At 35.4% G+C, this 11,013-nt stretch overlaps 2 protein-coding genes across 2 annotated transcripts; both read right to left on the bottom strand.

Annotated features, from left to right (window-relative positions):
• Positions 1-1,007: 1,007 nt before the first annotated feature.
• On the bottom strand, positions 1,008-1,937 carry LOC105106905 (olfactory receptor 4A47). Its single transcript, XM_011000702.1, has one exon. The coding sequence runs from the start codon at positions 1,935-1,937 to the stop codon at positions 1,008-1,010; it is 930 nt and encodes a 309-aa protein (XP_010999004.1).
• Positions 1,938-10,101: 8,164 nt separating this feature from the next.
• Positions 10,102-11,013, bottom strand: LOC105106933 (olfactory receptor 4C12-like). The gene is given in 1 exon segment (XM_031459361.2): positions 10,102-11,013. A coding segment is annotated over 1 exon segment (912 nt).

Consider the following 11,013-nt stretch of genomic DNA (forward strand, 5'->3'; position numbering starts at 1 on the left):
AAAAGATTGAAATGACATGAAAAGTACTGGGTACATTAATTCAGGAATATTATAAGGGAACATCACATATTATACAAATAACTGAGAATGAGTTAGATCTATATAGACTGGTATGGAAAGATGCTCAAGATGTTGAATAGTAAAATGTAAGTGTTTACATGCAGGCATATATCCACATACACATATGTAAATATGCTTGTATGTGCAAAGATTGATACTTGAAACATCCTAAGAAAGAGGCTTTGCAACAACTGTAGGTAAGAACACTGGGAAACACTAAAAAAGGATGAAAAAGAAGTTTGGTTCGGTTTGGTTTTACAGGATGTTTTACTAAGCTTTCAAGGCATAAATGATCCCAATTTTATGTGAATACTTTCTCAATTCAGTTTGTAACTTGCCTTTTTGCTTTCTTTCAGAAGTTTTTGTTGAACGAAGGTTCTTACTATGGTCAAATTTATCATTCTTGTCTTCTTACTTGCACCATTTCATATGGTTTCTATTTTTATATTCATTATTATTGTGTTTTCTTTTTATTTTAAACAGAAGTGTCATATTAAATATTTTATATATTATGCAACTGAAACTGAATACAGAGGACATTATATATATAATTAAATATTTTCACTAGTAAAATTAAAAGAATGGACAAAATAAAAAGAACCTAACTAAAAAGATAAGACTAAGTCTCAGGAAAATACTTAAACATAAATACATTAATTGATTACAAATCACCAAAACTGTAAAAATTTCATATATTATATATTTTTATCAACTCCCCCTTTATATGTATTACACCTTTCTAGGCAAAGAGATACACAAGACACTACATAGAGAGTTGACATTATAGTAGAGAAATATGTTAATAACCCAATCACACAGATAATTACTTATTATAATTATGATAAATGCTTTAAAGGATAGAGATAGGTGCATCAGTTTTGAGACTTTTGGTTTCCAAGGAGATAAGCCGTCACATCATATGGCCCTCTTCACAGTGAATGTCAAATTTATTTACTATGAGATACAATGTTTCTTCTCCAGAGCTTCTTCATGGCATTAGTCATCTCTGAATTTCTCAGACTGTAGATTAGCGGGTTCAGCATGGGGGTGATGACTGTATAAAATACACTCAATGATTTATCAATAGGAAAGGTCCTAGCAGGTCTTGCATACATGAAAATACAAGGGACAAAGAAGCAGACAACCACAGTGATGTGGGAACCACAGGTCTGGAGGGCTTTCCACCTCCCTTCCTGACTCAGGTTCTTTAGAGAGCGCAAGATGACTCCATAAGAGATGAGTAAGAGCAGAAACACAATAGTGCAGATCAGTCCTCCATTGGCCACCACTAAGATGCCAATGACATAGGTGTCAGTGCAGATGAGTTTCAGTAGGGGGTACATGTCACAGATAAAGTGATCAATGACATTGGGGCCACAGAACGGGAGCCCATAAATAGTGCTAAGTTGAACCACTGAATGCAGAAAACCTCCAACAAAGGACACCAGCAGCAGCACAACACACACCCTTTGCTTCATGATAATCAAATAATGCAAGGGCTTACAGATGGCCACGTAGCGGTCATAGGCCATCACCAGCAGAAGGAAGACCTCTGACCCCCCAAAAAAGTGTTCTGTAAAAAGCTGAGCCATACAAAATTTGAAAGATACTGTATTTTCCCCAAAGAACAGATCTGAAATCAATTTTGGGGAAATGACTGAAGAATAAATGGCATCCATAAGTGACAAGCTAGCAAGAAAAAAGTACATTGGTGAGCCCAGAGTCTTACTGAAAGCGACAGTCACAACAATGAGCAGGTTGCCCACCGAGGTCAAAATGTAGAAGAGCAAAAACATGACAGAAAGGACTTTCTGTTCATTTGGATTCTGTGTGAGGCCCAAGAGGACAAAGTGAGTCACATTGTTCCTTGGTTCCATCTATTCGTTTATAAGTACTGATTTCAGATGTTAGAAATAGTTTACCTATAAAACAAGGGAAAATATTTTAGCTTAGTATTTTCTTTATTCATTCAATCAAAAATGCGTATGAAAATTCTGTTATATCACACAACCTTCCATGGAAATTGAATGTTGAATAAGATTGTTTCCATACTCTCAGTGATTTGACATATAATGATGGGATCATACAATTTAAGATCAATTTAATAAGTACCATTGTAATTATATTTAAATAGTGCTAAGGAACATCTAAATCAAAGTGGGATCAGGCAATGCTTCCCAGAGAAAGCAATGCGTTAGTTGAATTTAGAGAACTGAGAAAACAAAAGAGAGTATGAAGGGAGTAACATGAAAAGGTGCACCATGTGTAAAGTCACAAAAGTGTGATACTGAAGAGTCACTTAAAATAATCTACATATTCAAAGTCAGTAGAACAAATCTGAATGTAAGACTAGAGGTCACTGTATTAGTTGCTAGGGCTGCTTCTTTAGAACAACAATCACCCCTCTTCCAGTTTCCAGTAACGTGTCCTTCATTCCATTTGAGACCTCAATCTGAACATCATATTTCTAGCAACATTCTGTTCATGATGATATATATGTATTTATTCTCTCAGATGATAGATGCTTTCTCTACAGCCATACTTGTTCCCTTCTGGGTCCTCACCAAGATCACCTTTTATTGTTCATATTTCTACAAACAGCCTTTTAAAGGCAGTTTAGGCTCTTTCTATCACACACCTCAAAACTCTCTCAGCATCTACCCACTACCCAATCCCAAAGCCACTTGCACATTTTTTGGTATTCATTGCAGCAACACCCCCCTTCTCGGTATCCAAATCTTTATTAATTTGCCAGAGCTTCTATAACAAAGTAGCACAATTGGGTGGATTAAACAATAGAATTTTATTATCACACTACTCTCAATGTTGGAAATTAAAAATCAAGGTGTTAACAGTGTTGATTGTTTTTAAAGACTGTGAGGAAAGGAGCTGTTCGATGCCTCCTTCCTTGGCTTAAAGATAGCCATATTTAAGTTCTCGTGATGTTCTCCAGATAAATGTGTCTGCATCCACATCCTTCTCTTAATAAGAAAGTCAATCACATTGGAGCAAGATTTACTCTATTTTAACTCAATTACCTTTGTAAAGAACCTATCTCCAAATAAGGTCACATTCTGAAGTTTGAGGATAAGGACACCAGCATATGAATTTTAAGAGGACACAATGGAACCATAATTATGTCTTCTGACATATCATATAACCCATAACAATCACTCTCCTGGATATCCTGAGGACATACTAAAACCTCCTTTGTAGTTAGTGCCTTTACTTGGAGCCTCTTCTTTTTTGTAAACCGTAAATGCTAAAGCACTCTAAAATTGTGCATTCAGTCCCTATCTCTCCCGTAATTTTTAAACTTGAATATGCAACTATCTAACTGATATCTCCAATTAAATATCAACTTGGTATTTATAAAACTAAATATTTAATTTTCCACAATAAGCTTAATCCTTCCTAGATATTCCCTAATTAAATGGTACCACCTTACATATTATTGTACAGAATTTGTATCTGACAGTATCCGTCACTCCTTTATTCCTCTTGCATTATTTATTGAACATTTTAATAAGTCCTATTGACTCTCCCTTTAAAACATATTGCAAATTTGGTCATTAAACCTCCCTTGTCTATCACAGTAGCCTCCTGCAAGTTCTTCCTGTTTTGGTTCTGGCCTTCAACAATCTATTCTCATGAAGCAACCCAAGTGATCTTCTCTAAATCTTACTCAAATTATATTATTCCCCTGTTGAAAATCTCTACAGTAGATTTCTATCACAGTCAGTAAAATCCAATTCCCTGGTATACTTTGGCTTAAGAGACCCTAGATGTCTTAGAAGCTGGCCGCCACCCCAAACTGCCTCCCTAAACCCATACCCGTGTAAACTTATGTCTTATAATTCTCCATGTTCATTCTGCTGAGAACTTTATACTAATCCTCAAATATTCAAAGTGCTTTTCCTTCTCTTTAGTTCCATTAATTCTTTTGTAGATGCTGATTTCAGAGATAGAAAGCACATTACATTTAAAATAATGGGAAGTGTTGTAGAACAGTATATTGAAAGTTTAATCTTCACTTATTTATTCAGTTGACAAATGTTTATCAAATACTTAACATTGTGGCACACCTTTTAGATAACATAGGCTCCCAGACATCTCAGCATGTCCACTGGTCCATTAGCAGTCAAGGTCTTTGCTGGGAGTGACACCATCAGAGGACAGAAAGTTGGTGGTGACGGAGGAAGCATCTTTTCACATCACTCTCTTACTTTTCCAGATAAGTAACCACTTGAGGTTGTAAAATGGCTGCTGATGTCATTTAATTTTTTTAATCTATTCACAACAAAAATCACATAAGTCCTGATCTTGTTCCATTTATTAATCAATGATATTGAACTTCCCTGAAGAAGTTTCCATTTAGCTAATCGACTATCACGTCTGATTATATATGCCTCTTCCTACTCAAGACACTTAAGTTTATTTGCCCTGAAAGCCAAAAATCCTTATGATACAAGGTTTCACATAAATCTTATATTAATATATACACAGAAACAGTTTTATGTTACTCAATGTCTATAAAATTAATTTTTTAGAAAATACATATCTCTCTTCTTAAAAAAGATATTTCAAAACTAGTAAATTATATTTTTATAAATCTAACTGTAATACCTTAAATAACTGGCAGTCACCACGCTGGGTCATAATTTACATATTTATAAAATGAGATTATGATAGATAATGAGTTTTTGTGAGTATCTACTGGGCTAAAATATATAAATATATGTAACACAGTTCTTGGACCAACATGGATAATCAATCTTCATTTTTTTACAAAATATCAGAGGCTTCAAATTAAGCATATCAGCATGAATCACAAGGTTATAACCCTCTGAAATGCAAAATAGCATGGTGAGAAAACAAATATTTGTATTCTGTTATTTCCATTGAAATAGACCAAAAAATTTTATTGAAAGGAAATACTAACATTATAAGAACATCTATAATTTCATTTTCTATGAAAAATTATGTTCAGATGTTATTCTTTTGCATAAATACATGTTATATATACACAATCAGAAATATATGTGCATACATATACACATAAATATATATAAAATTATATTTAATGTATCACAATTTATGTTCACAATAGCAAGATTTATTATCTCCATTTTATAGTTGAAAAACTGAGGCTCATAATATAAAATGAATTTTCCCAAAGTTACCTGTTTTTAAGTGACAGACCTGGAATTGGAATCTAAGTTTGATTTACTTAAAAGTCTCTTCATGGCCAGAAGTTTTTTAAACTTATCAGTTCTTATAAACTCAAGTGATATCATTTCCTATGTACTATAATAAAGAAATTTACACAACTGCAAAGCCTGGTTTCCACTATTAACTATTAAAAGTCTTACCTTTTGGAAACTTTCTCACAATTTGAAAGAGGAATTTTTTCTCACTCATAAAGATCTGGAAATCTCTCTTCCATCCACTGTCCCCACAGAGGGCAAAAAGCTGCATTATTATTTGAGGGTATATTTTATTTCATATGCTTATGTCTGTCCATTTTCTCCACAGTCTTCTCAATATTCCAGAAAATTATTGCTTGCATTGTAGCTCTATTTCAAAGGAATCATGATACAAGAAAAACTAAAAATTTCTCATTAGAAAAATTTATCAGAAATGAAAAGAAAAAATCTTACATCTGCATATGAAGACAGCAACTAGCCATTTTTCCAGGAAACTTTTTATCTAGTCAATTCTTTGACAGCAACATCAATAAAGAATAGTTACCATTCAGATGTTTAGCCTATCTCATTTTATTGTACCAGTATGGCCAAATATTAGTACTTGAGATTCAGAGAGGGCATTCTTGTGCTTCTTTTATATCATGATTTTAGCCTAGTAAAGCATCTCCTGAAATTATTATATTAGTTCTTAGGAAGACCGCATCTCCTACCTAACACAAGAGAAGAGCATTAAAGTTTTATACCTTGTGATGATGTGAATCAAGGAGTCCTGCAGTTGGAATGTGTCCAAAACTGACTGTTGCTTAATTAAATTCACTGGGATTTTCCACCAAATTTTAAAAGAATACCTATATTTTTTTTTTTAAAAAATGCCTGTTAGACCAATCACGTAACTAGGGTTAAGAAGGATGTAACAAGGGGGAAAACATAGCCTCAGGACCTTAATGGAACTACTGTCAGCTGAAAATATATACCAGCCCTGCCATTTTTTTTCAGAGAAAATGAGTTTGCCATTTATTTCTCCCATAGCAAGACATTTTTTCCTTTTATCTAATACTGAAAAGTTTTTTCTGTATAAGTGAAGTTGAATATGTAACAATTTTATCTCTAATGTAGCTATAATAACTAATTATTTATCAAATAACTTATTATTTTTTAAAATGTTTGAGCATCTATTTTGTTCCAGGTTCCATGCTATGAACGATGGATATCATAGTTATTAAAATAGAAAAAAATCAGGATAAAAACTCTGCTTGCATTGACATTATACTCTCATAGTAGAGTCAGACAAGAAAAAATGGAACCACTTAGTAAGGTAATTATAGTTAGAGGCTTCAAAAATCCACTGTCAGAAATGGACAAATCTAGAAGACACAAAATCAGTTAAGGACAGAGCTAAACTCAACAGCAATGTCAATCTACTGTATATAATTGACATCTATAGACTACTTCCTTCAACAGCAGCAGAATGCACATTCTTCCAAACTCACATGGAATATTCACCAAGCTAGACCACATTCTGGGCCATAAAACACACCTTAACAAATTTTAAAGAATAGAAATTGTACAATGTTTTCTCTCAGACTACAATGGAATTAAATTAGAAATCAATTATAGGAAGATAGCTGAGAAATACCAAAACATTTGAGGAATAAATAAAACAATTCTAAATGACATGGGGTCAGGGAATAAACCTCAAGAAAAATTTTTAAATATTTTAAACTCAATGAAAGTGAAAACAAAACTTATCAAAATTTGTAGGATACAGTGAAAAGTAGAGATGATGGCCTTTTATTCATTAAATAGTTGTTAAGCATTTACTCTGTTCCAAGTCTATTCTCTGTACTTGGAAATGCGGTGGTGAACAAAACAGACACTGCCTCTACCACATAGAATTTATGTTCTAATTAGAAGAGACAGAGAATAAACAAGCAAATTGGATAATCAGATAATGAAGATACTTAAAGAAAATGTAACAGAGTGATGTGATTGAGAGTAATTCAAGGAGATAGAGAATGGCTTCACTTCGGTGGTTAAAGAAGACAGTGGGGATAATGGCCCAGCCATAGGAAGGTCTAGAGGAAGAGTATTTGGGGAATAAAGAAGAACTAGTTCAAAGGCTCGTGGGCAAAAAGGAGGGCATTGCAACTGGAGTTAGTGAACATGAGAAGGAATGATGTAAGATAATTCAAGAAGGCACATGTTTGAGAAGGGGTACAACTGGGCAGAGCCTGATAAGCCAAGAAAAGGCCAATTATAATTTCATGTAAATTTAGTTAAACAGATAGCTTTCTCTCTACTGATCAGTTTAGCTTAGTTCCTCTAATGAATGCTTTTACCTGAGAAAAAAATTGTAGAAATTAAAATCTAAAAAGCCACAAAGAGGCAAAGTGGAGGTCAATGCTGTCGACTACACCAGAGTCCACCAAAGAGAGCAACCTGCCAGGAAGCAAATGCAAGCTCCAAGGAAAGAGGATTGCTTGAGTAGACATGTTTTATTTTGCTTTGTCCTGATTTTAATCGGAGCTTAATCACTTGTAAGTTTAAGGTTGCTTGGTGATCTTTGAGTTATAAAGAAGAGAGTCGTTAATGGTACTCATCCAAGTCAGATAAAAACCCCCTTCCCCTGTATGAGAACTCCCCTCTGGTGAGTTTACTCATAACCTTTAGCTCAGTGTCTCCTTTCCTGGACATAGTTAAGTAAATGCTGTAAATTCGTGCTCTTGGGTCTTCCTTGAGCACATAATCTAGAGTGGCCCCCTGCCATCTAAGTCACCACCACATCACACCTTTCACTTTTTTCAGCACTTTTTTCTCTCGGTGTGGCTTGTTTATATGTTTACTGATTGGTTGCCTGTCTCCCTCCACTAGAAAGTGCTACGTGGTATGTGTCATTTTAAGACGTGTGCTGATACTGTAGTGTTTAAGAGTGCAAGTTCTAAAGCCAAACTACGTGGGTTCAAGTCCCACCCCAGGCATTTTCTAGTTCTGTGACCTCTGGTAAATTATTTACATTTTCCAAGCTTCAGTTAATTCTTCTGGAAAGCATGAGTAACATTATCTATTTCGTAAGGTTCTTATAGGGATTAAATAATAACTTGCTTTTGTAGCACCAGCGAAGTTGTAATAAGTGGCAACAGTTCTAATACAATTACCAAGTATTGTACTGCAGATTTATTCTTATTTGTCATAAAAATTTTATCAAATGTTGGGGGGCTTCCTGAACCTGATTTTAACTTTGGAGGCATTCACATTTTTAAGGTGAATTGTTTAGAGAGTGAATCTCATTCATCTTGTATTAATTTGGGGGCGTTACTCTCCGACTTCTGAAAATTCCTCATGACCTCCTACTATAATAGTTATGTAGGGGTGAGTAACAAGTATATATTATAGAGTTTTTTTAAGTCAGAGAGAATGGAATGCTGATGGAGAAATGAGGGAAGCAGCAAAGACAGGGACATTTGTTGAAAACCCACTGAGTAACAAGCACTGTCCTGGATACTTTCCATACAATGTCTCATCTGGTGCTTAAAACAACCCTATGAAATAGGGGCTACTATTTCACCGTACATATGAGCTAAGATTAATATAAGATCTTGAGACCTTATGAAATACATCCAATGTTACATAACGTAATGAGGTAGAATTTAATACCAGTTCTGTTAGTTCCAGGGAAAACTTATCTGACACAGTATTGGTCATACAGGGAGCTGCCTTTTTCACCCAAGGCACCAAGGCAAGATCCACAGAGGTCCTGACCCAGACAGAATGAAGCTCTTGCTAGTTCCAGAAAAGATATAAACCAAAATAATTGGTAATAAAAGATCTACAAGGATTATTTATTTAATCCTGATAATATCTCTATTATTCCCCTTTAACTCAAACTTAAAGAGGCATGGTTTGCCAAAGCTCACACTCTAATGACAAAACTAAGTTTGGATCTCAGAACTATCTTACTCAGTGACTATTCTCTTAACTACTATTATATATTAAACTCTACCACCCATTCCTCCAAAATATACATATAATAATAATACATAAAGCCTCTTTCACACCGTAAATTCATGAAAAAAAATGTTCTCAATATGAATGACTAGGTGATATTATAATAATAATGAATTTTAGTGCAAATAATTCAACAAGAATAGATGATAGATCTTCCCCTTGGAAGTACAGAAAGAAAAAAAGAGACCAGATGGAGCAAAAGATTAAAAAGTATAGAAAGAGAAGATGGAGAATAAATACCAAAAACATCTTTATTTTCCCAGAATACTATAATTTTGTTTTGTAATTGCAAAGGTAGTAAGCTTGCATTGCATGATTTATGAAGAAATGAGAGTTTCATGATTCTCATAGCATCTGCTATGCAAGATAATCCCTAGGAAATGCCTTAATAAGGTGATCCATTCGTAGGCTGAGGACACAAACGTAATCTGTAGCACTGTTATTCAAAGCGTCTGCATAAATCACCTGCTTAGAAACATCTTGATAATTTGTTTAGAATGCAGAGATGCCAATCCAGTAACAGTCCTGTTGAATTAGAATCTCTAGAGCTGTATCCTGGGAATGTGCATTTTAACAAGAATTCCAAATAATTCTGAAAGTACACCAAAGTCTGACAACTAAAATGGCACTCAGTAAATCTAAATGGTATATTTTTAAATAATAAGTAATTTTCTGCCTGGGATTTTCTCAAAGGGCTTGTATGCCAACATCAACATACTTTTACATATAGTGTTCACTTGTCCCTGAACCATAGAAATTATGTGGTTTTCTCTTTGCCATTTAAAAAACAAAGTCATTGTATACTGCTGTGATTATTTCTCTGTTGAAGTCACCTTTTGATCCAGAGCTTCTTCACAGCGTTTTTCACCTCTGCGTTTCGGAGGGTGTAGATTAAAGGGTTTAACATGGGAGTTATCATGGTATAAAACACAGCCACAGCTTTATCAATGGAAAAGGTGATCGCTGGACGCAGGTACACAAATACGCAAGGCACAAAGAATAGAATGACCACGGTGATGTGGGAGACACAGGTGGAGAGGGCTTTGCGTCTCCCCTCCAAGCTATAGGCCCTTAGGGAGTGTAAGATGACCACATAGGAGACCATCAAAAGGAGGAAGTTTAACAAGCGGATGAACCCACTATTGGCAGCAACAAAAAGACCAAGGGTATGAGTGTCCATGCAAACGAGTTTCAACAAAGGGTTCAAGTCGCACATGAAGTGATCTATGACATTGGGGCCACAGAAGGGCAGCCAGACTGTGAAGAGGATCTGAATGGTCACGTGGACAAAGGCTCCAGCCCAGGCCACTCCCACAAGAAGGCTGCACACCTATCGACTCATGATGGTCGTGTAGTGCAGGGGTTTGCAGATGGCCACATAGTGGTCATAGGCCATGACCGTGAGAAGGATGATCTCAGCAGCACCAAAAAGATGCTCAGCGAAGACTTGAGTCATGCATCCCCTAAAACAGATGTTTTTTCTCACAGTGAGGGTATCAGCTAGCATTTTAGGGGCCACGGAGGAAGAAGAGCAGCCGTCTATCAGGGATAGGTAAGACAGGAAGAAGAACATGGGGCAGCCCAGGGCCCTGCTGGTGCTGACGGTGATCATGATGAGCAGGTTGCCTGCCAAGGTGACCAAGTAGACCATTAAGAACACAACAAAGGAAAATTTCTGAAGCTCCACATTTTGAGTCAGGCCCAGGAGGATGAATTCTGTCACGTTATTCATCCTTTCCAT

Source organism: Camelus dromedarius, chromosome 12 (genome assembly GCF_036321535.1).
Source record: "Camelus dromedarius isolate mCamDro1 chromosome 12, mCamDro1.pat, whole genome shotgun sequence".
NCBI classification, from domain to species: domain Eukaryota; kingdom Metazoa; phylum Chordata; class Mammalia; order Artiodactyla; family Camelidae; genus Camelus; species Camelus dromedarius.